We start from the raw sequence: 27,863 nt of genomic DNA, 5'->3' as shown, positions 1-27,863 counted from the left end.
TATGTTCCAAGGTTTGTCCTCCATCGCCCTGTTTCTACCATGACGCGGGATTTAAGTTTCAGTTTTGTTTTTCTTTTCTTTTTATTCCTGTTGTAAATTTTTATATTTCGTCTGTGCTGGAGAGGCACGTTAGAAAACGCGAAAGGATTTGCTTCCTCACTTTCATAATATTCCGAATCTTGCAAGTTTCGAAAAAAGATTTTAGGAGCATCAATATTCATTAGAAGGTACAGTAATAACAGTAGACGTAACTGTGATAACATGTAAAATATAAAAATGTAATATACAAAATATTAAAGAATGTAGAATTATGTTTTTAAATTAAACTAGATATATGATAAGCATTATGATAAATTTAAGAAGAAAAGATATTTTATTAAAAATACAAGCTGAAATAGGATCACTATTTTTATATTACGATTATTTCTTACATGATTGATGCAGATACGCAAACACTATTATCTATAGCTATTTTAACAACTTTATAAATCGCTTATAAATCATAAATAAAATATACGAAGAGACTATAAAAGATTGCAATTCAATATAAAAATTAGACAAAATTTGCGGAAAGATCGAAAACGATTTAATTTCTCAGAATGTTAAAACTATTTAAAACCAAGTTTTTGATGTTTAAAAGATTATTTATTCCTAGAACACGTACCTCTACTGCCAATAAAAAACTCTTATTTGTTGAGTTAATCAGCAGCGATCTTAGATTTGTACTGAAGGACAGAGTATCTCTTTTAGGTACTCCTCTGACCACTATCGACTTTTGTCTTCGGAATTTCTTTTCTTTTTTTTCTTTGATGCGAATGACGACGACCACAACGATGAAATCCTCGGCCTTCGGTTACAACTCTGTCTCTGAAACCCTTTTCTTTTCCCCGCTCTCCTCGTGCCTTCATATCCTCGCTGCCTATCTTCGCTTCCATCAGGCGGCCGCTATCTCTATATAAGAAAGCGATCGTCGAGGACGGTCCGAAAGCGCGGATCATCTCGCGTCAGTCAACAAGCACAGTGTGCTAATAGTCGCTGCTTCTTGCGGATCGACAGCAACGTGTCACCAAGATGTTCGCGGGAGTCTCGTGGGTTGCCGCAGCGACATTCGCACTACTTTGTGTTTCTATTTATGGTAAGTCATCGAATTTTCCTGTTTTCTGAAAGAAGAAAAAGAAAGAAATTGTAAATATATTGTTGCTAGATTAGTAGCATTGTTAATGTAACAACGACTTAGTTTAAACAAAAAAAAATGAAGGATGTTTTATATTTATTTTTCTTTCGTATATCGCATATATACTTTATATATAAATTAAACAAAATTTATTAAATATGTTTAGCGTGAAGCAAAGTGCTGTATTAAGCTTCAATAAACTTTGAAGACGCGGAACAATCTGTCTGTATTGGTGATTCCAAGAATTTTTAATATCTGCATAATAGCAGCTTGCGTCGTATCGGCATTATTTGAAAAAAAATATCCACGTCCATGACCGCGTCCCTGACTATCACACGTTGCGTGGGCTGATCTCGAGAACATTATTCTGCAGTTTCTTTAGCACTGAACTGTCACCTACACATTTATACTTTCAGGAAAAATACAGACGCAGATATATATTTCTTTATATCTCTGATACAAAAAAAAGTAATTATTATATACACTTAAATATATCTCTCGGTCTTTATTTTTCCGAGAAATTTGTGTAATTTTCTGATAATTCATTATTACACTATAAATACTACATTACGTGTGGTGCAATCATGATATTGTTATTAGAGTCTACTGGATCTTTGTTACTCAAATTTGTTAGATGACTGGGACGGTTACGTGAACTGTTGTTCATTATATATGTTTTATGTTTACAGTTACGTCGGTGTAGCAACGTATAGTTCGCACTCGACTTACGATGTATATTACAATTAACGTTTTTCAAATACTACATATTATAATAATGCACCGTCGACGATATTTGTAAAGAGATTATTAGCAGCAATCAAGAAGAGATTCAATAATGTGGCAGTTAGTTATCTCTGTTTATGATAAAAAAAAGATAATAAATAAAGATAACGATGAGGAAAATGTGTTCGATTATTTTAACATAATTGTTGTTTACACTCGCTGCATTTTCCTGTGCCTTTAATTTTCTATTAATACTTCGCTAAGTAGAATAATGATTATGATGTATCTGTTTTAGCAAACTTGCTCACGATAAATAATTCTCTATACATTGCGGACTAAATATGGAAACTTGAATGATCGTGCATATTGAAAAAAATAGAATATATAAATTTTATATTCTAGATGGCTGCCTTTGAATAATCTGCTCGTTGACTTTGAATGATTCTCTCGAGAAGTAACAAAGGCGAAGTATGATCTGAATATACAAATCGAATATCACGAAGGTTTTTGTCGTAGTTGCTATGGTGCACGTCTCCGAGCGGAATTTAAATTCACATGCTGATTTAAGTTATATTTTTAACCGTGACGCTGAGAAACAACCGCGCCCATACAGATGCAACACGTACATACAATCCAAGTATATGTATGTACAAGAGGCATCGTGACATCGAAAATGCCGGTTCCATGTATTGCAGAAATCTAACAAACTGGTCTACCATTTTCGTTGCTTTTATTGTAACTCCATTGAAAGTATGTCAACCTGAAGAGCCGCGATTAAATTTGAGCCTCGCGTAAATTCCCAACATGAATATTCCATTCCAGAAAGCCTGTAAAAATAGTAAAATTTAGATTATTATCATTTTTTATTACATATCCTTATTGCTAGTTATTATGTGTATAAACGCTTTGTATTAGATTTTTTAATCATATTTTAATAGAAATTATTTATAATCGGCACATACTAAAGTATTAAGGTCCTTGAATGCATTGACTTCTCTTTCCTTCTTTTTTTTCTCTTTAAGTTAATAATGTTTGCATATTCGGTTTTTGTTACAGCTCAACAACCCAATCAGCAACTCGTTTCGCAGCTCTGCTTAGGCTGTATATGCGAAGTTACGTCGGGATGTAACACAACCATCGGCTGCTTTGATTCAGTATGCGGACCTTTCGCTATAACATGGGGCTATTGGTCTGATGCTGGCAAACCAACACTAAACAACGAACCAAGCACTAACGATGGTGGTAAGTTATTTTAGCAACAAATTATTTGAGTATCAATTCAGCTATAATGATTTCAAACCTGTTCTTTATATTTGCATCCTTTTTATATTCTTTTGTAATAGAGAAACACGTAACTCATTGAAAAAAAGAAGGCAAAGAAAGATAAATGTAAAATAAGTACGAATAACTAAGAGAACATCTGATAGTAGTGGAGAAAGGCCTAGACGGATATTATCCGTTAATTCACATTGAGATTGTTGCGTCATTCGATAATTAAGTAAACGGAGCATTGTGCTGCATAGTTGCATAAAATGCATGTTTCCGAGAATCGATAATTAGCTAACTGTAAAATGATAATACAAAGAGATATGCTGATACGCAATTCCTGCAAGAATATTTATTTGATTTTAAGTGATTTTTCCTCCCGGATGTATACACGTTTAATTTGCCAAGATCTGAAAATAAAATATAAAATGTAGTATTGTCCCTATAAAAACGTAAGCTGATTATTATATAAAATATCCCTAAAAAAATATAAAAATATTTTAATAATAATATATGTCTCTTTGTTTTACCAGCCTACGCTCGATGTGTCAATGATCCTTATTGCGCCGCTGATACGATACAAGGCTACATGGCCAAATTCGGTCAGGTAAGATCAATTCTGTATCTAGTCTAAGATTATTCCATATTTTCTATAATACAACTATATGTTTCCTATAATATATATTATGTGTGTGTATTAAATAGGATTGCACTGGAAATGGAGCGATTGACTGCGACGATTACGTGCGTATCCATCGATTGGGCGGATACGGCTGCACAGGTCCACTAGACGGCAAATACGAGAGTAAATATAAGTTATGTATGCAAACCTTTGGACGACAATAATATATATATATATATTGACATTACATTTGATAATACATCTGATATGATTATTTAATAAAGACTATTTGTATATCTGTCACCTATTTGCCATACAATTGTTAATTTTTATCACAGCACAATAATATTTCTCGGTCTTTGCTTTCACTCATTGAGCTGTCACTCAGTAAGTAACTTTTTATTAATAACTTTTTAAATGGTTTGTAATACCTGCACTGTTACTGCGTAAAAGATATTTCAAAAAGATTGGTTATAATATAGCTTTTTATAGTGTACACTTTATAGAATTATCTTTAGATTAATATTTGGACGATTATACTATATGTATATCTTTTTATAACTGCAAGAAAAATATATATTAAATTAGATATTTTAAAGATTAGAGAAAAAAAATAAAATGGTTTAGAATGTAATATATAAAAATATATTATATATATATATTTTTACATTAATGATACAACCTTTAAAATATACATTTTGTCTCACGATTTTGTCTACTTAAAATGTTATCTATCAATTCAGCACGTTTTTTCAATAATGCACTTTGTTCCTGCAGATTTTCAGCGGTAGAAATATTTTTCACGAGAAAATGATTTATAAATAATCTGAGACTTTCTTTGAAAGCTTGCAATTTTGTAGATAAAGATATTCTTTCAAATACTTCTAAACAGGCCCCTTCATCTTCATGTAACAGTATTCCCAGCATAATTTGCCGTACAAGCCTCATAGTTAGCTTGTCTAATTCGGTAAATTGGATTACCTGTAATCAAGAAAGTTAGACATAACGTGATAATATATATAATAATATTAATAATATATTTTGTAGGAAAATGAATGTAGAAAATAAATAAACCTTTACATACTTTCAAAACGGATAGAGGAAGGCCCTTGTTTAAAAATAAATGGATCAACAATTTTGCCAGATTTGTTAATTGCTTTGTGTTCAAATCATCCAATATCTTCAATTTATCCCATAATGCATATTGTATATTTAACTGTAACCATTAATCATTAGCGATTATTATAGCAACTTTAATTTTTAATCTACTAAAAGATGATATATTTTATGATTTATTTTATAAAACGATATATTTTATATACCTGATATTTTCTATCACAGTCACATAGTCTTTGCGCCAGTACGGCATAGTAAGGATTGAACTTTTTCTCTTGAATGCAACAGTTGAGAATAACGTAGATCACTTCTCTCTGTTGTTGATTTTTCAAACCGAGATGATGAATCTTCTCAAACGCGTCTAAATAATCTTCGGCTGTCATAAGAACGCAAAAGATATCTCTTCTGATATCGGTATTCATTCTCTGTTTTCGTGCCAACTCTAATATTTCTGCACTATATTTCTGTTTTTGTTCTCCCGAAGACTTCTCTAATTTACCAATATCTTTGAGACCGGACCAGGCTGATCCGACTATCCACCATTTTCCTCTTTCATCGGCTAAAAATAAACACAGATGAGCAATACACAATTGTTTAAAAATAATATATTATTTCGTTCATTATATAGACTTTTCCTACCTTCTAACAGGTCTTCCAGAGTTACATTAAATTGCGTAACGCTATTGCCCTTATGGATAAAGTTCTTCAAAATTTTCTTCAGATGTTCGATTTGAGATGGATCATACTGAGGTATTTTGCTCATGTTATTATTTTTTATCGCCAACAATACGTCTAACATAAATTTGACTCTCGAACTATGGAAATAATAAGAATAGTTATAAGGTTTCCATTATAAATAAAAAATGCAGAAATTAGGTTTCTATTGGGTTGTTCGGAAAGTAATTTCGTTTTTCACAAAGAGATGTCGTTAGTCGCGTTCCTCGATACTTAACCTTACTCTAAGCGGCAAATTCGTTTTATATTTTGACAACTGACATTTCAGACGTCATTTAGTATCTTATTGTGTTGCGATCTGTCAAGTAATTTTTGTTTGGTATCACATCAAACATGGAAAATCAAAGTGAGCATTTTCGTAATATTTTGCTTTTTTACTACCGAAAGGGTAAAAATGCAGTGCAAGTGAGAACAAAATTGTGTGCCGTGTACGGAGAAGATGTATTGAGTGAACGTCAGTGTCAGAATTGGTTTTCGAAATTTCGATTTGAAAGATGCACCACGTTCAGGTCGACCAATTAAAGCTGATGACGAGAAAATAAAGGCTCTGGTGGATACAAACCGTCGCATAACAACACGCGAAATTGCTGAAAAGTTAAATTTATCGAATTCGACCGTTTACGATCATTTGAAACGCCTTGGATTCGTTTCAAAGCTCGATATTTGGGTTCCACACAATTTAAAGGAAATTGACTTGATTCGACGCATTACCATCTGCGATTCATCGTTGAAACGTGAAGAAAATGAACCATTTTTGAAGCGAATCATAACTGGAGATGAAAAATGGATTGTTTACAACAATGTTAAGCGAAAACGATCATGGTCCAGGCAAGATGAACCTGCTCAATCGACATCCAAGGCAGATATTCATCAAAAGAAGATCATGCTTTCTGTATGGTGGGATTGGAAGGGAATCGTATTTTTCGAGCTACTACCAAGCAACCAGACGATTGATTCGAAAGTGTATTGTCGTCAGCTGGATGAATTGGATGCTGCCATCAAGCAGAAGCGACCAGAATTGGCGAATAGGAAAGGTGTCGTATTCCATCACGACAATGCCAGACCACACACAAGTTTGGTCACTCGCCAGAAGCTTTTACAGCTTGGATGGGATGTGCTACCACACCCACCATACTCTCCTGATCTGGCACCATCCGATTACCATTTGTTCCGGTCTCTACAAAATTCTTTGAACAATGTAAACTTCGATTCAAATGAAGGCGTCAAAAATCACTTGCTTCAATTTTTTGTCAATAAGGAGAAGGACTTCTATGAGCGTGGAATCTTAAAGTTGCCAGAAAGATGGCGAAAGGTAGTGGAACAAAATGGCCAATACATCACTGAATAAAATTTATTCTAAATATGAAAAAACCGCTTTTCATTTTTCCTTGAAAAAACGAAATAACTTTCCGAACAACCCAAAATAATACTTAAGAAAAATAATTAAATATAAATTTTTTACCTACGTGTATCGATATTATTTAAAATATAACTTACTTTTCTAAAGTAGTATTGTTTGCCTTTTGCTGCAAGTTTAACACAAGTTCCTTTAACGCAGTTGGGTCATCTTTTCTTAACTGAAAGCCCACTGTTCTTAAAATTAACAAAGTCAGTTCAATTTCTTTCTCTGTAAATTTTGCTGCCAGTTTTTTTAATATCTGATATAAAAGGCGATGGCCATACACCTAGAAGAAACATAATTGTATCTATTCTGCAAGGAAACTATAAGCTAATAAATATTTTACCTTGAAGTTGTAGAGATGAGAGATCATAAGAATTATATTATCCAATTGTTTATTCTCAACACAATGAGACTCGTCCAACATCCGATGAAGCTTTTTTACAGTAGTCAGTAAAAAGTGCGCGCCCACTTCTGTACCAACGTTCGCGTGCAATATAGCGATCAACATCATATGTTCACAAATAAGCCGATCTGGCGTTAGAACTTGTGCGACTATACTTTCCATCATCAATGTAAATAACGTTACGTTCATACTGTTACGACTGTTTGACATGTACATCTCTTCTACCTGCAACACAAAAAATATAGACGATTTTTTCATTAGTATTAACTAATCAAATTCAGTCAAATATATTATTAAATATATTTGACTGAATAATATGTATCATGTAATAAAAAATTACCTGATTTGCAATAGTGTGCATATTTTGTTCTGCCAATCTATTTAGGATACCTTTTAATTGTCTCTCGAGTTTACGAGTTTTTTCATCATCCATAGAGATGTCTGTGCTTGTAATACGTGCAGCAGGTGGTACATACTTCGTAGAGACGATATTACCTTCTTTGTCCCTTTGTCTACCATAAATATCTTCCCATAAGCCTTTACTATCATGGGAATGCTCCGATGCATCGCTATGTATTGATTCTTCAGTCTCCAAGATAGCATCTTCCTTATTTGTTGGACGATTTCTCGACTTAATGTTTACTTTATCTGCCTCTTCCTCGGAAACTTCATCATTGTCCTCATGGTGATCTGAATTTTCATTGGATAAGAGACTTTTGTTATCCTCTGTATCCTGCTCAGAATCCTCATTATCATCCATGTTATATTCCGTATCATCTTTTTCATGTTCTTCTTCAGAATCATTCTCTCCGATAGCAATGTTCAAATCCTCTTTGAACTCTGTGCTCAATCCAGATTCCAATAACTGTTTCTCAGTTTCAACGTTTCTGTTTTCTGAATTGCAGAAATCCAAGATATCTGCCTAGGCATTAAGGAAATATTTCAAAAGAATATGGTAAACATGGTATATAGATATTTTTGCCCTAACACACAGAGAATAATTTACAGGTATACAATAATTTCTACTCTTGTCAATTTATATAAGCATAAAAAGAAGCTACAGAAACATAGTTGTGAAAGTAAAAATAAATGTACAATACTTAAAATTATAAAAAGTGTAAAGGATACAATCTAAACCATCTGCTACGAAAGACTGTGGAATCGATTTGCTCTTTCGTTTATTCAATTTTAATCGTTTTTCCAACTGTTTAATCATTTTGTCTTCTTCCTTATTAGCTTGTTGTAATTGCTGCACTCTTTGCTTTTTCACATTCTTTTCAGCCCTTTTTTCCTTATTTTCTATATCTTTAATCTTCCGTTTTTCTGCTTTTGTTGATAGCTCATCTTTAACATCGATTTTTCCTCCTTTTATCGATTTATCATTACCGATTGCCGATTGCTCCGATTTTTTAAAAGATTTTTCTGGTTGATTCGTCGACTTCTTCTTTTCATAATATGCTGCTTTATTTAACTTTTTTTGTACCCTCTTTTCTTTACGTAATTGTTTACGCGTCTTTTCAGCCGGTTTAGTCTTGTTTAGTTTCCTTTTATTGTTTAACACTCCTTTACGTTGCATACGTCCCATTTTATAATAAAATCGTTTTACTTAGTATTTTCAAAATATCATATATAACAATGAATATGCATATTATGATGCATAATAATTAATTATAACATTAATCTATAGAAACTATTCTGAGATACTTTAAAAGGAGATATTTTCACTCTAACCTCACTTTTCGTGCAACACACACATAGCACATGCATCAAATTACTGCTAGTCATAATGTATAAATTTGTAGATGCGGTATCCACTTCGAGATGCCTAACTTGAAAGTAACTATAAAAACTAGTGATTTTGTGGTGATCCACAGCGCCAACTACTATCTCTAGATTTTGCGGAATTACAATAGCCATTTTCCTTACTATACTTCATCCGTTCATCGTCGATAAAATCGCAACTTTGTACATATCATAAACGTCAAATATATTATTTTATTCTCAAGTATAGAAATTTGATAGGTTTTATGAGAAGATTAAATTGAAAGATAAATAACAGGGATAAGTGTCTACCGTGTGTATCGTATGTATTCCTTTTTTTATTTCCTTTCTCAGCGAAATGTATACATATTTCTCAGTAAATCGGTTTGTTGACACGTACAAATTTCAGAATTGCTGAAGTTGTCAAAATGCCATCTCTGCTCTAGCTTTTCGTCGTAAATAAATTTTACTTCGTTTCACGATTGTGTGGTTATTCGAACGGACAGTCTTGATTTTACGATTCTACTTATACATGATGATAAAAACATGTATACATGGTTTTGTGTGCCTTCCAAAATGACGCATTTCACGTGCATCCTAACTGTTCAACGGGCAGTCTTGCTTTTACGATTGCGATTGCACAATGAATTGAAACACACGCATGCATCATCCCTCCAAAATTATTTCGTTTCGCGCATGTTTTAACTACTTGTTGAACGCAGACACTCGTAATTTACCAAAGATAAATATAAATTTCGGGAAATTGTCAATTTGAAAATCATTCTCTCAATTTAGGAAATTATTAAAATGAGAATCTTAATCCCACAGAACGATCAGTAGCTGTCAATCATTTATTTTCTTCTTTTTGCAGGATTCTAATAGAATATTCTCGCATTTGTTAGCGTTTTTTCGAAGAAAATGAGAGTTCAACCGCGCTGGCCAGTTTCAAACAATATCACTTTTTAATCATCCCAATTATGTATATTGCATCTACGTAGATAACTTGCTGTGAAGTAATTAAAGACGTACATCATGAATTTTCGCGGAATTTGTGCGTGGCTTATCAACGCGTTAATAAAAACAGCCACGAGATAATTCTAAGCAAGTCTTTACTCTCTTTGATTAAAAGAAGAAACAAAGAGTATGTCGCGTGGTTTCGTTTTTCGCAATGTATCGAAAGTATCGCTCGATCATCAGCCATTTGTTGCTATTCGCATAGATGAACGTATAAAGCGAACTTGATCGACATCAGTTTCGTGATCAGTTACGAGTTACTTCGAAAAGAATATCAGGCGCCGAATTTCCGACGGAAGAAGTTGTAACTTTATCGATCGCTTTGTGTAAGATTTTCTATCCCGTCCGCGGACGCGCTACTTGATACCTGATAATCGTTAGCGTATTTTACAATCACATCGATAAGTGCCGTTTCTCGAAGAGAGCAGTTTTTAATTTATTTATTTACACACCCAGATAGCCAAGTCTGCCGAAAGCAGATGATGCTAACTATCTGCTATCAACTATTGCCAGCCAAAAGACAACAAATTTGATACAGAAGTTGTTATTAACGATTAATTCGACAAATTGGTGCCAGAAATGTAACAGAGCTTGCTCACAAAATCTAAGAACAGATTGGCGGCAGAAACCGAGCAGAATCTGCAAACGTGGCTCGAAGTCGGATTGTCGACAGAAACCGAGCAAGATTTGCGCGCGCGGAATCTAACGGCAGATTGGCAGCAGAAACCGAGCAAGATCTGCGCGCGCGGAATCTAACGGCAGATTGGCAGCAGAAACCGAGCAGGATCCGCAGCTTTTGACAGTATTCAAATTTACACGGCTATGAACACGTGTTTTCGCTCCGCACCTCTATGCGGTGCACGCGTCGAGTTCTTACTCGATGTTAAGATTTGGCCTAACAGTTATATAAGTTAACGTACGCGCCTTGGCACGATAATATTAATTTTTCCGAAAATTTTTGCACCTGCGGCACAGAGGCTCCCATGGACAACGTCCATGTAGTTCACGCACGCCACAAGCAATCTGAAGTTCGAAAGCAAAACTCGGACTTCGGATTAGAATAAATTAACAGTAAGAGAGAGATTATGCAACGAATTGTCAGAAAGACACATCAAGCCAAATGTACTTTAATTTAACAAACAAACAAATGCGTTCTTTTAACAATTTATAGTGTGTTAAAAGTAAACACATGCTTTAATATATCGTAAATATGAATGGCCAAAAGCTGCAGATTCTGTTCGGTTTCTGCTGTCAATCCGCCGTCAAATGTTAACAGATCCCGCTCGGTTTCTGCCGCCAATCTGCCGTCAGAGTCCGTTAGCAGGCTCTGCTGGCAGATCACTATCCTAATGCGGACACAACGGATGCCAATTTGCTATCAACTTCTGCAGTAATCTGTTGCCAATCTGCTGGCAGATTGCACACATTTTGCTTACTGGGCAGTTAAGGCGCTAGTCGCTCGTTCAAATGATCGGTTCGTAGATACTATTTAGTATGGCGAACAAATACCTCACTTGGAACCTGAAGGAGCATACGCGCTTCCTTCGTCTATCCTTCCAAGTCTTCATGACGTTCTTAATACTAGACATTTCGACTAGAATTGGCACTATTCGAAAAACCATTCGTTCGCTCATTGGTAGTCGGTCTTAATGTCAAATTAATTGAGTCACTACTCTCGATCATCTGAAACCCAAGTAGATGAAAGGATTGAGAAATCAAGTCTTCCCACTTCAACCTCGGGGGGTTCAATGTTGCAGAATAAACTCTCGTCCTTCGTTCAATTAATTGACCTATTTGTTACGGGGATAACATGTATAACGCTGCGTTTCTAAAATCTCTTAAAATGCAATACTCATTCCCGGTCGTCTCTACATTCATACACGGAATAATGGCACGTTAATAAGATCGCACTAGTAAAGCGGAGATACTCGCATGGAAGTTGGCGTTCACCCTGTACATCGATAATTGGTCGTCGCGAAAGTAATGGATCGGTCACTCAGACTTATCTTTTTTTTTTTTATCGTGATCACGTTTCACATACAGTAATATAATCGTAAAATTCGGTAATAGAAAGAATAAATGCGCTATCAAAAACGTTAATTATCGGATGTTTCCATTGCTTCTCGGTTAATTGAGTGTATCGCCGAGAAAATTTGGCGTTCTTATCGGGACTCGGCGCTACACTCGTACGTGGTACATACAGGGCTACGTACGAAGGCCATGTTTCGTGTATAATAACGGCAGTATTTTTGGCGCAATGCAGATCGGTAATTGAGACGCCTCTTCGGCGAATATACAGTTGAGTCTTTTTCTTGTTGAGTCTCCTTGCCACCTTTTATCTCCAATTAATTAAATTGTCCTTTACATATATTAAACTACCACCTTCAATAAGATTCCGTAAATTTCCGTCATCAACAACGGATGCTGTCAAGGAGAGACGGCCTCTCCACTCTATCTAAACAACGTTAAATCGTCCGGCGAAGATACCAAGTCGAACCAGCGAATCTCGATCATACATGTATAGTGAATTCTTGTCTTTCTTGTTCCTTCCTTTGCTGATATCTGTAAAACAAATAAAAAGATCAGTGTGTCTCAAAAAATATAGTAACAATTTTTTCCGTGGTCAAATTAATTTTAATACTCTAAACTTTTACAGAAAATATGTGTATCCTAATTATTTTGAGCTTTTTCTTGACTGATTTATAATATTGAATATTTCGATAATTATAAACGCCTAAAAATTAAAGTTTTATTAGATTATCTTTCATATCGTTGAAAATTATTAATATCTAAAGATCATTATTTTTCTATCATTTCTATATAGTTTCTATATAGTTTTCTTAGTTGAATTTTACTGGATAACATGACCGTTGCATATCGTCTAAAGCATCCTGTACAAGTAGCCTAGCAAAATGTAAAACTTTCGAGGCTGTTCTCAGCTACTTGGTATTTGACATGCCTGGTCTACGAAGACTCGTGCCGATACCTAGCGAGCATAGATTCGACGGCCTCGATCGGGAGTCTGCCTAAGCTGCCGCCGTGGCGAGTTCCGGTCGACAATCCTTGCCACTCGCGATCGCGTTCGCGATCGCGGTCACGGTCACACTCCACATCGCTCAATTCACGGCTGTCGCTGAACCCGCTTGGCGGCAATAGCGTCATGTCTTCCACCGAACTATCAAATCAGATCAGAAAAAATGTATCTGTTAAATCAGAAGAAAAATCTTATAATATCTAGGCAATACTGTCGCCTGAATTCAGTAATTGATGAAACATTACTTTCATTGAAATTATTCGATTTGCAGTGAAATCTTTTATGTTTAATATCTAATAATACACACATATTTTAGAATAAAATATTATTAAGAAATTTTATAGTAAAGAAAAATGATGAATTTATAATAAAGTGTCATTAGTAATTTTATTATAATAGTTTTGAGATTTTCTGGATTAGATACTATGATGATACTAAGATTATATATTCCAAGCGCACCATCATAACGTTTTACTTAATTATACAAAGGATTACTTGAATTTTTTCTAAATAGAAGAAAATAGTCACGCATTCATTTTTTTATACATGACAGCACGTGTATTACAATATTTCTAAAGGCTTGATACTTGTATGAGACTGCAGTGTGAAGCGCAATAGTGCGAAATAAATATTTTAGAAGTCTATGTCTCTCCCAATAATGAGAGAACGAAAGAGGAAAAAAAGTTACAAGCGCAAGCGTATAAAACTCATCGTACAAAAATATTTCTAGAGATGATTCGTACTGTTGCGCTTCTTCCTCGCATCCATGTGAAACTGATAAGACCGATATCAAATAATCAAAACTGAGTGCTATGTGGAAACAAACAAACCTTGGCTACCTGCGAGTAGACCGGCTCGGCTGTCGGCTTCGTCGTCTCGCGAGCGATGGCGAGCCTTCGTTGTTGGATTCCGTACTCGATTCAACACCTCGTGAAAATACATCTGTAAAGTATCATATCGATCAACATCATCCGTTGCCGAATCCGTCGATTCTTAAGTGATTTCTGACAATTTTTATATTAATCTACAATAAGAATTAGAGTACATACCTCTACAAGGCTTCACTGGCACTCTATAACTAGGCCCGGCGCATTCGCCGCAAGGACTACCGGATGTGTCGCTCCCGGAGCCTTGTCGGCTTGATCGCAGTTTGCTTTCGGCTTCCGCGATGCTCGGGAAATAGCGTTGCTTGTGCCACCTTGGCGTTTTCGACCTGCGCGTGAAAGAACACCAGAAGGAGGAAGAGAAGAGGCGGAGGACAAAGATGCGAAAGCGAAAGCGAACCGATTGGTAGCTTTTCGAGGAATTTACGACACGCTAAGAAGCGATACGGAAGAAGCCAATTACCTTTCGAACTCTACAGTCGACCTCTCGTAATCAATGGTATTGATGTCTTCGTTCTCCAAATGACCGAATGTCTTAAACTGCATCGTGTAATCGAGCGTTGCGGTTGTCACCGAACGGTTCTCTCTTCCAGGAACGCTGAACGTGGCGTACGGACTTATCTCGTACATCTCTGCGAGTGATAACGAGGCATTTGTGAAACTGTATTCATCAAAATGACTTATCAGCTGGGATACATAGAGCTATTGGGTTGGCCAAAAAGTAATTGCGTTTTTTTTTATATAAATAAAAGGCGAATTTTTCATGGGAAACAAAAACTTTATTAAACAATATATTGTCCATTTTGTTTGATTATCTTTTGCCATTTTTCAGGCAACTTCATGATTCCGCGCTCAAAAAAGTTCTTATCTTTTTCAGCAAAAAACTATTCCAAGAACGATTTCATATCCTCATCAGCAGTAAAGGTTTTACCATTCAAGGCGTTTTGCAAAGAACGAAACAAATGGTAATGGTGCCAGGTCTGGCGAATATGGTGGATGTGGTAACATCATGGTAACACATCCCATCCAAGCTGCAACAATTTTTCACGAGTGACCAAACTTGTACGTGGTCTAGCGTTATCATGGTGAAACGCAACACCTTTGCGATTCACCAATTCTCGACGTTTCTGTTTGATGGCATCATTTAATTTATCCAGTTGACGACAGTATACGTCTGAATTAATGGTTTGATTCCTTGCAAGCAGCTCAAAATACACAATACTTTTAAAGTCCCACCAGACTGACAGCATAATCTTTCTTTGGTGAATATCTGCTTTTCAAGTGCTTTCAGCAGGTTCATCACGCTTGCTCCACCATCTTTTTCGTTTGACGTTGTTGTAGACGATCCATTTTTCGTCGCCTGTTATCATACGTTTCAAAAATCGATCATTTTCCTCACGTTTCAAAAGAGAATCGCAGGTGTCAATACGCTTAGTGAGATGAATTTCTTTGAGCTCATGTGGTGCCCAAATATCGAGCTTACTAATGTATCCAAGTCGTTTTAAATGGTTTTCAACACTCGATTTCGATATGTTAAGATTCTCAGCAATCTCTCGTGTCGTTAAACGCCGATTCGAATCGATCAGTGCCTTTATTTTGTCGTCATCAATTTCGATTGGCCTTCCTGAGCGTGGTGCATCTTTCACATTAAAATCTCCAGATCGAAATTTAGTAAACCAATTTTGACACTGCCGCAGTTTTAAAGCATCTTCGCCATATACATGACATAACTTTTTATGAGCTTGCACAGCGTTTTTCCCTTTTCGGAAGTAATAAAACAAAATATGAGGAAAATGTTCTTTTTGATTTTCCATTTTGAAATGGACGGCAAAGAAACAATTGTTAACGAAATCGTGTACTTTCTTTTTGTAAAACAAGCTTGAACTGTGAGTTGTTAACCTACATAATGAATTTGCGGTTTAGAATGAAGTTAGTTACATTTGAAGACATGTATGTCCATCTATTGGAAAAAAACGCAATTACTTTTTGGCCAACCCAATAGATATTCACATACCTGATCCATGATCGTTAGACTTGTGATTTTCTTGTTTTACGGGCGAGCTAGTGTAAACCTGATGATTACGCCTGTTGTCTCGTTCGGCCGTCGATTTGAGTTGCACGGTCGACATGCAACTGGACAAGTGATGATGCTGTTGCTGGTGCTGCTGTTGTTGAACTATTCCCAGTCCTGTCTGCTGTTGCTGCTGCTGCCCCGGCAATATTTCGCCCAAATAGTTTGCTCTATTGCAAGATAACGTTAAAGAACAATCAATTAAAGTAAAATAACAATTTTGGGAGTTTTGGAGGCATCGCGTTTTACCTGCCACTACGTTTGAGCATGACGTATCCGAGAATTACCGCAGAAACGACTAAAATGATTGCGCAGATGAGCGGTACAACGACATACAGAACTTTCTGATTAGGCACCGTCCTCTTGATGTCGTCCTCCATTATCAGATCATTGGGCGGACCTATACTGACGCCGCTCAACGTGGTCGTGGCAAATTCCATTTGTGTCTGAGTCGAGCCAGCGTCGTTGTGGGCTGTCAAACGTAGGCTGTACCACGACGCCGTTTTCAAATCGCGAATCACGAGGTTTTCGGTCGCTCTACTAGCAACTAAGATCCACGGTTCGGTAGTGATCCGTCTGCGGTATTCGACGGTGTAAAATTGAATGGGACATCCTCCGTTGGGCCAGGATAATAGATTTAGTTTCACCGATGTACCATTCGCCGAGATAATATCTCTCTCCTTGGGCAACAGAGGCGCTAGAATAAGAATTAGGGAAAGTTTAACGACTGCAAGATGAGATACATCAGCAAACAATTATTACTTTCATATCGAAATCTCGAATTAAATTTAAGTTATGATTATGTTGAACGATTCTAAGTATACGCGAAATATCTTAATCACACACCGGTGCCTTTCGTAGTCGCACTTATCAGTGGACTCGGATCACCGGTGTCGACGCGATTGTGTGCCGTCAAATGCGCCAGATAGGAAGAGCCGCACTTCAATCCGGAGAGCACAAATTCTGTCTGTTCGGGAGATAAAGCGATTTCCTCCCATCCACCCTGATCCCTCTTGTAGCTTAACACGTATCCTGATACAAACGGATTCTCCTTACAGGCATATACATATACGTATACATATGCAATTAGTAGTTAAAGATTCATCATTACCTTGTATAGTAGCACCGCCGTTGTCAGGATGATTCCAGCGGAACCTGATACTGTTGGTCGTCGTGTATTGCAACTCCAACGACGGTGCTCTGGGCGGCATCACTACGATTAACGAATACGTAATGGAATCGTCGCCAAACAGATTGCTGGCCGAACAAGTATAATTTCCAGCAATCGATTGTTCCAATCCTAAATGGAACCAAAAAGATATATTAGGTCAATAATAATTTTTTAAATATTTAATTTTTTAAATCGATTTTTTTTTATTTTGCACTTGATCGCTTTGTAGCATAATAATTTATCAAATAACAAAAGAATTAAAAAAATGGACGCTTACCCCGTATATTGAGATGTCCATCCATTGTAAGTTCGTAATGTCTGCCGGTAGTGATTTGACCGTTCCTGTACGTCCAGATAGGTCGTGGCGTAGGATTTCCTACCACCAGGCAGGACAGCATAACCGACGACTTCACAGCTCTTCTCAATACCTGCGAGAACGATGCCACTCTGGCGGGAGCTACGGAATAAGTTCTACGCTCTCAAAATTGTACAAAGGAGAAGTTGAATCGTTAAATGAGAAAAATGTTTTGCACAAAATAAATTCGCGATTCGCAAGCACCTCTGGTGTTCGTTGTCTGCGTAACTATAGTGGTTCGTTCCCCTTCTCCGATGCTGGTCGTTGCCGACACCCAGAACTCGTACGATTGTCTAAAAAGTCACGATTTGGTTTGTAAAGGAGATACAGTGTTGGAAAAAGTCGCACATTGCGGATATTCATGTATACCTTTCTATTAGATCTCGCAGTTCCATCGTAAGAGTGTCCGTGGGCGATGACGGCGGCTCGTGCATCGTATGTGCATTTTGTTCATTGGAGCCAGCTTTTCTGCTGTACACGGTATACTTGGAAACGTTTCCGTTCGGTTGTAGCGGCGGCAACCAAGAGACTAATATACTCTCCGCTGTTAATGCTAGTGCTTTAATGCCAGCAGGCGGGCCTGGAACTGTCAGGATAAATAATATTTCGTTATTATAATATTATATAAGTAGTATTATTTTTTTATTATATAAAATAGCCAGATATGATTCTTTTCGTTCGCCAATGTCAGAATATCTCACCATCCTCTTCCGTCATGCAAAAAATCGGCGGACTCAGCGCTCCGTCACCCGCGCCAGTGAAAGCCAGTACCTTAATGGAGTAATTTGTGTATTTGTACATCGTGTGCAAATAGGTATCCGTGCCAGAGGTTTTTTTCACTTCACCGACCGTCGAAATATCCACTGCAAAAGAAATAATACATTGTAAATACAATAATTTCTTAATTAATGTTCAGTGAGCACACGTTTATCCGTTATTCGTGCGTGTTGACCTGCAAATAACTAATACACAACAGTAATACTTACTGTTATCAGTAGGGACCGGTCTATAATAGACTTTGTATCCCTGAATAATTCCACCGTGCTGATGAGGTGGTGGTGCGTTCCAAAATACTCTGACACTTTGGGAAGACAATGGATCACATGTCACCTGAGTCGGCGGCGTTTCTGGTACTATAAAGTAAAAATAAATGAAGTTTAAATATATATTATATCTTGTTGCTACTCGTTCGATATTTTTGTCATACCTCCTTCTTGGGTAGTACCCACGATGGGAGCGCTGGCAGGGCCGCTGGCAATGCTGTTGAAGGCTCTGATCGAAATATCGTATTTCGTAAATTTTCTCAGACCAGTAAGCTGCACTTTTGTTGTCGCCCAACCATTCACGGTTAAACTTTTACTTTGATTAACGCCCGAGGTGGACGACGAATGTTCCGACCATGTCACTATGTATCCTAGTAGATCTCCGTTGCACGATTCTTTTGGAGGCGGCTGAAAATGTGAACATGTCTGATATATCGTATTTTTGATGATTTATTCAATTTTTCTTCAATTTTATTAACTTTAAAAATATGGATCTGTTATAAAAAAAATTCACTAAGTGTCATTAACATAGCTCTTAAATTGTCTCTGAATCAACAATATCACTTACCTGCCAACTGACTAGGAGCTCTCCAGGTCCGGCGGACTGCACTTTGATGTTTTGCGGCGGTTCAGTAGGCGCTGTTACAGACAGTGACGTACATGATACAGTAAGACTTCGATCAGGACATCTGATCGCATTGTAATACGAGGCATTTACCTTCCTCCTGAGTCTTCGCTACCACAGACTCCGTAGGCCCGCTCGCATCGATAGAGTTTATAGCAAAAATCCTGAAGATATAAGTGACAGCCGGATGGAGACCACCAACTAGAGCTACCTCCTGGTCATCGTCGGTGGTTTCAAACGGAGATAAGCCTGGAATTGATGTAAGTTATGAAAGGAGACAGATAGAGCGGCGATATCGATCGTGGCGTGTGGACGGACCATTTTGAGTCGGATGTATGGAATTACCGCTACTGGGGCTTCCTGGCGTATACGTGACGTTGTGCGTTTTAACGGGATTCCAATCATCGGTCATGCCGTGGCTCAACGACTGATATTGTATCACGTAATTTCTTATGGGGCTGTTTCCATCGAAGGCTCGCTTCCATAATAATCGTATTGACCGGGAACCGATCTCTATTACTTCGAGCCCGGCCGGAGGATCCGGTCTCTCTGTAAAGTACAAAACCAATCCCTTTTATCCCACGATCTTGATACAATTACTGATAAAAGCTCTCGCTATATATGCTAGATTGAAAAAGACGTGTGTCAAAAAGTATATACTTGCCTTGGACTGCTAAGTAGATCAAGTGTTCGCTTCTACCATAAGCGTTATCGGCGGTGCATCTATAGACTCCGGAATCTTGTCGATCGCTATTTGCAATGGATAGTTGAGATTTCATGCCGTTGTCAGTCTTTATTTGACCGATGTTTAGTCTGCGATTGCTCATGTCCAATCGGTCGCTGATGTGCATCCATTGAACTTCTATGGGATTGTCGCCAATCACAGTGCAGTCGATGGTCACGGACTCTCCGCGGCGAATTGTCACGTTTTTACTCTGAAACTTGAATCTCGCCGGTTCTGCAACAAAGATAATAAATTTTAATTTCTGGCTTTCTGTGTAGATTTTATTGCAACTTCTTAATATTATTATTAGGTGACTTCCTAGAAAAAAAAAATACTTCCATTACCAGAAAGAAGTTATTTTTGTTTCCGAAAAATATAAATTCACGTAAAATATTGGGTTGGCCAAAAAGTAATTGCGTTTTTTTTATATAAATAAAAGGCGAATTTTTCATGGGAAACAAAAACTTTATTAAACAATATATTGTCCATTTTGTTTGATTATCTTTTGCCATTTTTCAGGCAACTTCATGATTCCGCGCTCAAAAAAGTTCTTATCTTTTTCAGCAAAAAACTATTCCAAGAACGATTTCATATCCTCATCAGCAGTAAAGGTTTTACCATTCAAGGCGTTTTGCAAAGAACGAAACAAATGGTAATCTCATGGTGCCAGGTCTGGCGAATATGGTGGATGTGGTAACATCATGGTAACACATCCCATCCAAGCTGCAACAATTTTTCACGAGTGACCAAACTTGTACGTGGTCTAGCGTTATCATGGTGAAACGCAACACCTTTGCGATTCACCAATTCTCGACGTTTCTGTTTGATGGCATCATTTAATTTATCCAGTTGACGACAGTATACGTCTGAATTAATGGTTTGATTCCTTGCAAGCAGCTCAAAATACACAGTCCCACCAGACTGACAGCATAATCTTTCTTTGGTGAATATCTGCTTTTCAAGTGCTTTCAGCAGGTTCATCACGCTTGCTCCACCATCTTTTTCGTTTGACGTTGTTGTAGACGATCCATTTTTCGTCGCCTGTTATCATACGTTTCAAAAATCGATCATTTTCCTCACGTTTCAAAAGAGAATCGCAGGTGTCAATACGCTTAGTGAGATGAATTTCTTTGAGCTCATGTGGTGCCCAAATATCGAGCTTACTAATGTATCCAAGTCGTTTTAAATGGTTTTCAACACTCGATTTCGATATGTTAAGATTCTCAGCAATCTCTCGTGTCGTTAAACGCCGATTCGAATCGATCAGTGCCTTTATTTTGTCGTCATCAATTTCGATTGGCCTTCCTGAGCGTGGTGCATCTTTCACATTAAAATCTCCAGATCGAAATTTAGTAAACCAATTTTGACACTGCCGCAGTTTTAAAGCATCTTCGCCATATACATGACATAACTTTTTATGAGCTTGCACAGCGTTTTTCCCTTTTCGGAAGTAATAAAACAAAATATGACGAAAATGTTCTTTTTGATTTTCCATTTTGAAATGGACGGCAAAGAAACAATTGTTAACGAAATCGTGTACTTTCTTTTTGTAAAACAAGCTTGAACTGTGAGTTGTTAACCTACATAATGAATTTGCGGTTTAGAATGAAGTTAGTTACATTTCAAGACATGTATGTCCATCTATTGGAAAAAAACGCAATTACTTTTTGGCCAAACCAATATATATGACTGATCATCAGTTTAGTATATTATTGTAGGGATCACTTGGTGGGATGCAAAGGATATGATTAACAGTATGTGACTTAATTGAGTGTAAACGTAATATGTATTATAAAAATCCACGGTTTTACACAATGCTGAGATATCGGTTCGATACAACGCTGAGAGATCCGACTCGGACTACAACTCAACAACGACCGACTCTGCTTCGCTCGCGATTGCTTCTTTTATATGTTGGTCGGCTCTGTTTCAAACGCTTTTGATGTTCTTCGAAATTTCTTGATGTAAGATCAAGCCGCACGCATCGCCGCTACCATCAATCGCCGCCACCGCTCACAATCAATGGAAACTAATACCGCACTCGGCGGTGTCTTTTAGTTCGCATAGCAATGCAAAGTTTAACTTAATATTAAAATAATAGAATTCTCTTAGATATGCGCGACAACAAATGATCAGCATTATTATACCGATACTACATTATTGGAATTTTTCGCACCACGCAGATTTTTAGGTTTTTTCACTTTATATTAGATTTTTGTTTTTTTCTATTTTTCTTACTTTATATTAGATTTCTGTTGGTCTAATTGGTCTACAATTTACAATATCAGCCATTCTTACCATGCACCGACACGTATATGACTTTACTTAGTCCCGAACCGATGGCATTGTTAGCCCGACAGAGATAGTAACCCTCATCCTGCGGGCCGGCGGAAGCCGTCCACAAAGACCCATTAGGCAATATCGTGAGTCTGCCATCAGAACCATCGAGCAGCGGCTGATAGTCGTTGGACGTTCTGCCTCTGGCACGGAGCCACATAATATGCGGAGGCGGAAAACCTTTTGCCTCACAATGGACGTTCAACGGGTTGCCCAGCAAAGTCGCCACGTCTTGCGGCTCGAATATCCATTGAGGAGGCACCTTCACCAGGAGTTCTGCCGTATGATTGACCTTGGCAGCGCTATTCGTGGCCACGCAAGTGTACTTGCCGCTGTGTCGTGACGACAACTCCTTGAAGACGAGCAAGCTGAAGAATTCTGCACCTCTCTCTTCGATCTGTATAACGAAGAAGTAATTAAAAATTCGAAATTGAAGTAAGATTTATAATGAAAGTAACAAAGAAAAAATACCGTATAAATTTTTCTCATTATACAATAATTAAGAATGCACGAAATATGCACAGAATTTTTGAGTCGAAGGAAAATAGGAAATAGAAGCTATTTTCTTTCACTTCTGTGTGTTTTCTATCTGCCACGGTTAAAATTTGATCTCATTGGATTTCACGTTTGTTTGAAGAACATTATTCACGGAGGTTGAATATTTTCCGCGCGGCTTTTGTTACTTGGAAATACGTATTTTCTTTTTCAAAAGAAGGAAATGTCGCGCAAAAATATAAAGGGACTAGAAAATTAGTTTCCATAATATGTGCAAGTGAAATATGAAATATGAAATATGTGCATAGTTTTTAATGAAATTTCAGCTTTTTAATCTTTCTACCTTTGTCGGAGATACAATGCGCGGGAAATTATCGAACGGTCTCTTTACGTAGAGGTCAATTTTGCGAGCTAAGATAACGCTTACGCGAAGGGAAGAAGGCAGCGGTTCACCGTCCTTCAACCAGGAAATGTAGATTGGAAGATCGCCCGATGTCACGCTGCATGTCACTTGAGCACGACTTCCTTCTTGCGAGTTCGGAGGAAAGGTGAAGGGACTCATTACTGGCGGACCTGCAAAAGTATGCGCACACACGCGAGAGTGAAAAAGAATGATATGTTGCTATAATATATATTTCAGCTCTTTCACAAAGCCACATTTTCCTACAATTCGTTCTTCCGTTTAGCGAAATCTAAAAATGCGAGAATTTTTCATCGAAAACGTATTGTCTTTGAAAACGCGCATTGATCTATTTGAAAATATTTAAGTTTGTTAGCTATTTTTTTAATTAATTCCATTACTTCGATTTATCTACTCTTTCTTCGTTCTTACTTACTACTGACGGTTAGAAGTATATCTCTGTTAGCGGTTTCCCCGGAACTCGCGCGAACTATGCACGTGTAAGTGCCGGCATCATTTGGATCCACCGTGTTAATCGTAAGGAAACCCTCACTGTTGACTAGGTGCCTGATGTCAAAGGGCAACTCGGCACCACCACGGGTCCATCCGACCGATGTGATCGGATATCCCGAGTAAGGGCATGCTATTGTGATGTCGACACCGGCGATGGCGCGAATCGGGCCAATTAATCGGATGTACGGTGGTCCTAAAAATGGTTTCTTATTAGAGCGATTCCGGATTTAGACCGCCGCTCCTGCACAAATCGATCACTTCCTGCGCTTATTCGAGATCATGCTCCTGCACAAATCGATCACTTCCTGCGCTTATTCGAGATCATTCCTCTTGTGATAAAGTTACTATTGGACATATTAATTTTAACTGTTCTGTAAATGCAAATTTTGCAATTTACAAATCCATTCTTGGCGCACTATAATTTGATAGAAAGATTACACCGATTCTGTCATAACGGGAAAATCCGACGATTATTCGAAGTTTATTCGAGGATTTTATACATCGAAGGTATTTTGCTCTTTAAATACACGCGTGATTGCATTTACGTTTTCAATGTACAATTATTTTTGTGTATAATTGCATGTCGTACCGTAAATGTTCAATCTCGCTTTGTGCTCGACCGTCGCCAGGGTGTTGGACGCCACGCAAGCGTACAGGCCACCGTCCTCGGTTCCCGCCGATGAAATGTTTAAGTGACTGATCACATCACCGGACTGATCCACGTATTGGCCTATCGCGTATCTGCGTGTGTAGTTCCTGATTAGAAGACAGTACGGCATATCGCGCCAATGTCAGAATATAGACACGATTTACCTGTGCCCAGTTGCAATTTGGCTCAGCGGTTCACCGTCCAGTAGCCACGTAAAGGACGGCGTCGGTGAACCGGTGGCGGAGCATCTCAGGGAAACCGGTGGACCTGGTCGTAACGCTTGCTCGATGAACGTGTACTGTAACTCTGGAACCGTATCTGAAAAATTCGAGAATCGCGCTTGAACCTTGCCCCGAGGCAACAAGAGTTGGAACGTAACAGCCAGTTTTCTCAAAAGAGAACAGTCGTGCTCTTCACGTAAAAAAGAGCAAGCGACAGAGTTGGTGCATGACATCCAGTGAAATAAAAGTCCCTGCAGAAAATATGTACGTACAAACAAGCGATGCAAAGGTATAGACGATGAAAAGAAGCACGAGGGAGCGGGGATACCCGTGTAAAACCTGCGTTAAAAACAAATGGTACGTTCACTGACCTCCGAGTTTGAGTTCGGCAGTGGCCTGAGCGTTTTCCTTGTCACTCCTCACCAAACACTGATACATCCCTTTGTCTCTGCGACCGACGGAGCCTATCACGAGCACCAAGGGAGCCAACAATCTGATCCTCGTGTCCTGGGCGGTCAATACTGGTACACCGTCGTGCAACCACTCGACGCTTTCGACCGGATACCCCTCGACCGTGCAGTTCATCGTGGCGGTCTCGCCGGAATTAATGACCTGCAAATGACGATACGCGAGCGAATTCATTTCTGTCTCGCAGCCGGACCGACCCATATTTATATCTATGCGGTTCGTAAGTCAACAAAATTTTCACGATTTTCCGCAGCGTGAGCGTGAGATAAATTGTTTATGTCTATTACATTAATATTACATAATTTAATATCACATTTAATGCTTAATTTTTCCATTTTACATCCATACCGATGTGATAAATTTAATCCACCAGTCGCCATTATTCGATATCTGTTTCATTAAATAGTAATTTTATATTATTGATATTATCGTTAATTAATTATTATAAACGAAATCGTAGCTTATACAATCACATTTAGCTTAACCCAATTTTCTCATTACATTACAGTAAAATTAGAACATTGATTTGTAAGTGGATTTAATATTTGATTTATATTAATTGCTTTTCTGAGCTAATCGGATAAATAACCTTTGGTCAAATAGCGAAATACGTCAACGGAAAATTTTCTTTATTTTTCCGATTGCAACGTATGTTAATTATCTTTAAACATAAAAATATGTTTTTATGTACATTGTTATTCTGCAACGTATCGCGCGATATTAAAAAAAATAAAAAATGTTATCTCGATTGTATATATAAAACTTCGTGCATTTAAAAAGAAAATATGTCCATACGAGTAAATCAAACTGCGTTGCTTGTACCTGCACACGCGGCTGAATCCGAGCATTCAACTTTGAAGTGACTGACAAATGCGTCTCTGCTCGTTGCTCGCCAAGTTGATTGCTGGCCCGACAAACGTATCTTCCAGCGTCCTGCGCGTCCACGCGACGAATTTGCATTAAATCACCCCAGAGCTGGATACGACCGAACGATTCGACTGGTATTGAGTGGCCTGCGACAAGACATTCGGATATATCTGTCCGGTAATACCCGCGAAGTTACTTCGCAACGTATTTAGCATCAGATTCAATTTACATTGGATCCGACACAGCATTCGATTCACGAAGAGCGAGAGCTTCCCGAGACGTTCTAACAGTTCTCGTGGTAAAACGAGATTTTTCTACAACAAATTTCCAGGAAGAAGAGGGTGGGTGCGTGCGCGCGCGACTCTGTTCAATATTAAAGAGACAGCTCCTTTCTCCTTGGCAATGTATTCATGCTAAACAACGTTCTGTAAACGTAATGCTGTATCCGCGCTATCGAGAAATCGATGTTTGAACATAGCGGGTAGTTTGTTCGGCGCAACCGTTAACATAGCTTATTCGGTAAACATTCCCCTAATTAAACCAACCATTAACATCGCGATACCAGGTAAATTGCGGCGGCGGGCTTCCTTGCGCCGAGCACGTGAGGTGAACATCCGAGCCGCTTTCGGCGGAAATAGCGATTTCGGAACGTTGCATCAATCGCGGCGGCGAGGAACCGGTTGGTTCTACAAACAAAACGCAGATGATAAATCTAAAGCAGATGAACAGTAGTGTGCATCAAAGAAAATGACCTTGTTCTTAATTCTTATAAAATTATATTTACGCCGACGCGTTAAGGTTTAACCAGCTAAACCAGTTAAGGTTCGTCCATATTTAGCGCAAGGGCTACCCCCTGTTTAATCGGTTACCCGTTACTGTTAAAGTGGCCGGTTCGCTTCTTCTCCGTTCGCTGGTCAAGGCGTGCAGGGTTAAACACGAGTACGTCGCTCTGCCGTCTTCTGGCCTGGCATCCCTAATGTGAAGATCACCCTGCGAGGTAACCACGAATCTTCCGCCTGTAAGCAAAGCCAGCTTGCATACATAACTCGATTTAACACATAACGGTTTAGGTACCTTGTACTTTCTCGCTGCTCTTTCTTTAACAAGATCAATATCCTATTCTACTAAAATTTTCTGGAGAATTTTATCGTCAGCTCTCTGCGCAGATATTGCAAGTAAACAAGTGTATATTTATCTCTAGAATCAAGTTACGTGAATTCGATTTTACTATACGATTTTACAAAGCATAGTTTGTTTCTTTTTTAAAATAAAATTCATGAATTTTCAATCATTTGTGATTTAAAAATTATTAATGTCTCTTTCGATGCTCTAAACATATATACATAAAGTAAATAAATTTATAAAACTTTTTCGACATACAATATTGCAAGCATGCATTCGAATACAGATTTTTTTCCTTATCACTATCGTGATGGAGAAAATGTTTCTCTTGACTTCGCGATTTACTCCACTTGCTTCTGTAGCGCGGCAGACTGAGCGGAAATATCAATAATAAATCCCTGAACGTTCCACGCGGTCCCAGCAATATTTTCTCTCGTATTTCAAGTTCGCGGGAGCAAAAGGGTTATGCAAAATCCTCAGCATCTGTCGATGAAACCCCTTCGCATCACGGACGGGCGTACCATCAGGCGTGAAATTTTCAATTTGGCTCAACCATCGGACAGCCATCGAGCAGTCTGAACTACCGACTTGCTAAAGCCGTCTATTTTGACTATTTTGGATTGACCTGCCACAATTTTTGTTTCCATCACACTCCAAACGTTACAAAT

At 37.9% G+C, this 27,863-nt stretch overlaps 3 protein-coding genes and 3 long non-coding RNA genes across 13 annotated transcripts in view; 2 read left to right on the top strand and 4 right to left on the bottom strand.

The window, feature by feature from the left end:
* The first annotated feature begins 353 nt into the window (after window positions 1–353).
* Window positions 354–4,089, top strand: LOC105285243 (lysozyme). Its single transcript, XM_011349348.3, has 4 exons — window positions 354–1,135; window positions 2,954–3,139; window positions 3,697–3,770; window positions 3,869–4,089. Exons 1-4 carry the CDS (start codon window positions 1,072–1,074, stop codon window positions 4,007–4,009), a joined length of 465 nt encoding a protein of 154 aa, XP_011347650.1. The 5' UTR covers window positions 354–1,071; the 3' UTR covers window positions 4,010–4,089.
* On the bottom strand, window positions 391–2,997 carry LOC105285242. Of its 3 annotated transcripts, none has more exons than XR_895036.3 (3): window positions 2,860–2,997; window positions 2,614–2,724; window positions 391–1,160 (listed from the first exon to the last, which is right to left on the bottom strand). It is a non-coding gene; the product is annotated as an uncharacterized LOC105285242 (long non-coding RNA). The 3 variants fall into 3 exon arrangements; XR_895035.3 differs by having other exon boundaries at window positions 398–1,160; window positions 2,524–2,724; XR_895034.3 differs by lacking the exon at window positions 391–1,160 and having other exon boundaries at window positions 2,308–2,724.
* LOC109611343 lies at window positions 3,230–3,817 on the bottom strand. The gene is made up of 2 exons (XR_002193724.2): window positions 3,694–3,817; window positions 3,230–3,573 (listed from the first exon to the last, which is right to left on the bottom strand). It is a non-coding gene; the product is annotated as an uncharacterized LOC109611343 (long non-coding RNA).
* Window positions 4,090–4,195: 106 nt separating the features above from the next.
* Window positions 4,196–9,313, bottom strand: LOC105285241 (nucleolar MIF4G domain-containing protein 1 homolog). Of its 3 annotated transcripts, XM_026969507.1 has the most exons (9): window positions 8,570–9,308; window positions 7,782–8,359; window positions 7,382–7,666; window positions 7,134–7,321; window positions 5,541–5,716; window positions 5,108–5,460; window positions 4,870–5,001; window positions 4,468–4,766; window positions 4,196–4,346 (listed from the first exon to the last, which is right to left on the bottom strand). In XM_026969507.1, the coding sequence occupies exons 1-8, from the start codon at window positions 9,024–9,026 to the stop codon at window positions 4,470–4,472; spliced, it is 2,466 nt and encodes an 821-aa protein (XP_026825308.1). In that variant the 5' UTR covers window positions 9,027–9,308; the 3' UTR covers window positions 4,196–4,346; window positions 4,468–4,469. The 3 variants fall into 3 exon arrangements, with proteins under 3 accessions (XP_026825308.1, XP_026825307.1, XP_026825309.1); XM_026969506.1 differs by having other exon boundaries at window positions 4,269–4,766; XM_026969508.1 differs by lacking the exon at window positions 4,870–5,001 and having other exon boundaries at window positions 4,269–4,766; window positions 8,570–9,313.
* A 2,910-nt stretch (window positions 9,314–12,223) lies between these two features.
* Window positions 12,224–27,863, bottom strand: part of LOC105285240 (Down syndrome cell adhesion molecule-like protein Dscam2) — a 97,079-nt gene continuing 81,439 nt past the window's right edge. Inside the window, exons 6-33 of one of the 4 annotated variants that reach the window (XM_011349343.3) lie at window positions 26,943–27,089; window positions 26,619–26,759; window positions 26,029–26,219; window positions 25,110–25,350; window positions 24,682–24,835; window positions 24,458–24,609; window positions 23,792–24,061; window positions 23,383–23,528; window positions 22,422–22,857; window positions 20,064–20,357; window positions 19,718–19,948; window positions 19,493–19,648; window positions 19,343–19,413; window positions 18,939–19,182; window positions 18,718–18,864; window positions 18,433–18,594; window positions 18,101–18,317; window positions 17,936–18,024; window positions 17,654–17,833; window positions 17,317–17,505; window positions 17,052–17,237; window positions 16,455–16,902; window positions 16,149–16,375; window positions 14,598–14,766; window positions 14,300–14,448; window positions 14,090–14,192; window positions 13,203–13,391; window positions 12,224–12,778 (exon numbers count right to left, since the gene is read on the bottom strand). In XM_011349343.3, coding sequence (XP_011347645.1) covers window positions 12,727–12,778; window positions 13,203–13,391; window positions 14,090–14,192; window positions 14,300–14,448; window positions 14,598–14,766; window positions 16,149–16,375; window positions 16,455–16,902; window positions 17,052–17,237; window positions 17,317–17,505; window positions 17,654–17,833; window positions 17,936–18,024; window positions 18,101–18,317; window positions 18,433–18,594; window positions 18,718–18,864; window positions 18,939–19,182; window positions 19,343–19,413; window positions 19,493–19,648; window positions 19,718–19,948; window positions 20,064–20,357; window positions 22,422–22,857; window positions 23,383–23,528; window positions 23,792–24,061; window positions 24,458–24,609; window positions 24,682–24,835; window positions 25,110–25,350; window positions 26,029–26,219; window positions 26,619–26,759; window positions 26,943–27,089 — 5,381 coding nt within the window. In that variant the 3' untranslated portion in view covers window positions 12,224–12,726. Of the gene's footprint in view, window positions 12,779–13,175; window positions 13,392–14,080; window positions 14,193–14,299; window positions 14,464–14,597; window positions 14,767–16,148; window positions 16,376–16,454; window positions 16,903–17,051; window positions 17,238–17,316; window positions 17,506–17,653; window positions 17,834–17,935; window positions 18,025–18,100; window positions 18,318–18,432; window positions 18,595–18,717; window positions 18,865–18,938; window positions 19,183–19,342; window positions 19,414–19,492; window positions 19,649–19,717; window positions 19,949–20,063; window positions 20,358–22,421; window positions 22,858–23,382; window positions 23,529–23,791; window positions 24,062–24,457; window positions 24,610–24,681; window positions 24,836–25,109; window positions 25,351–26,028; window positions 26,220–26,618; window positions 26,760–26,942; window positions 27,090–27,863 lie in introns of those variants that run through there. The other 3 variants (XM_011349344.3, XM_011349342.3, XM_011349345.3) reach the window with 3 other exon arrangements.
* Window positions 14,457–15,059, top strand: LOC105285238. The gene is made up of 3 exons (XR_895032.3): window positions 14,457–14,633; window positions 14,728–14,855; window positions 15,012–15,059. It is a non-coding gene; the product is annotated as an uncharacterized LOC105285238 (long non-coding RNA).

Source organism: Ooceraea biroi, chromosome 5 (genome assembly GCF_003672135.1).
Source record: "Ooceraea biroi isolate clonal line C1 chromosome 5, Obir_v5.4, whole genome shotgun sequence".
Classification (NCBI taxonomy): Eukaryota; Metazoa; Arthropoda; class Insecta; order Hymenoptera; family Formicidae; genus Ooceraea; species Ooceraea biroi.
Note: the sequence above shows the minus strand (reverse complement) of the source record. Positions and strands in the feature narration are given on the sequence as shown.

Excerpts from the sequence above, each read along its gene's own strand:
- LOC105285243 (XM_011349348.3), top strand. The coding sequence starts at position 1,072 with ATGTTCGCGGGAGTCTCGTGGGTTGCCGCAGCGACATTCGCACTACTT. Across the intron at positions 3,140-3,696 it reads ACCAAGCACTAACGATGGTG|CCTACGCTCGATGTGTCAAT; the intron begins GTAAGTTATTTT and ends TTGTTTTACCAG. Across the intron at positions 3,771-3,868 it reads ACATGGCCAAATTCGGTCAG|GATTGCACTGGAAATGGAGC; the intron begins GTAAGATCAATT and ends TGTATTAAATAG.
- LOC105285241 (XM_026969507.1), bottom strand. The coding sequence starts at position 9,026 with ATGGGACGTATGCAACGTAAAGGAGTGTTAAACAATAAAAGGAAACTA. Across the intron at positions 8,360-8,569 it reads CGTAGCAGATGGTTTAGATT|ATATCTTGGATTTCTGCAAT; the intron begins GTATCCTTTACA and ends ATGCCTAGGCAG. Across the intron at positions 5,717-7,133 it reads AACAATACTACTTTAGAAAA|TTCGAGAGTCAAATTTATGT; the intron begins GTAAGTTATATT and ends TTATTTCCATAG.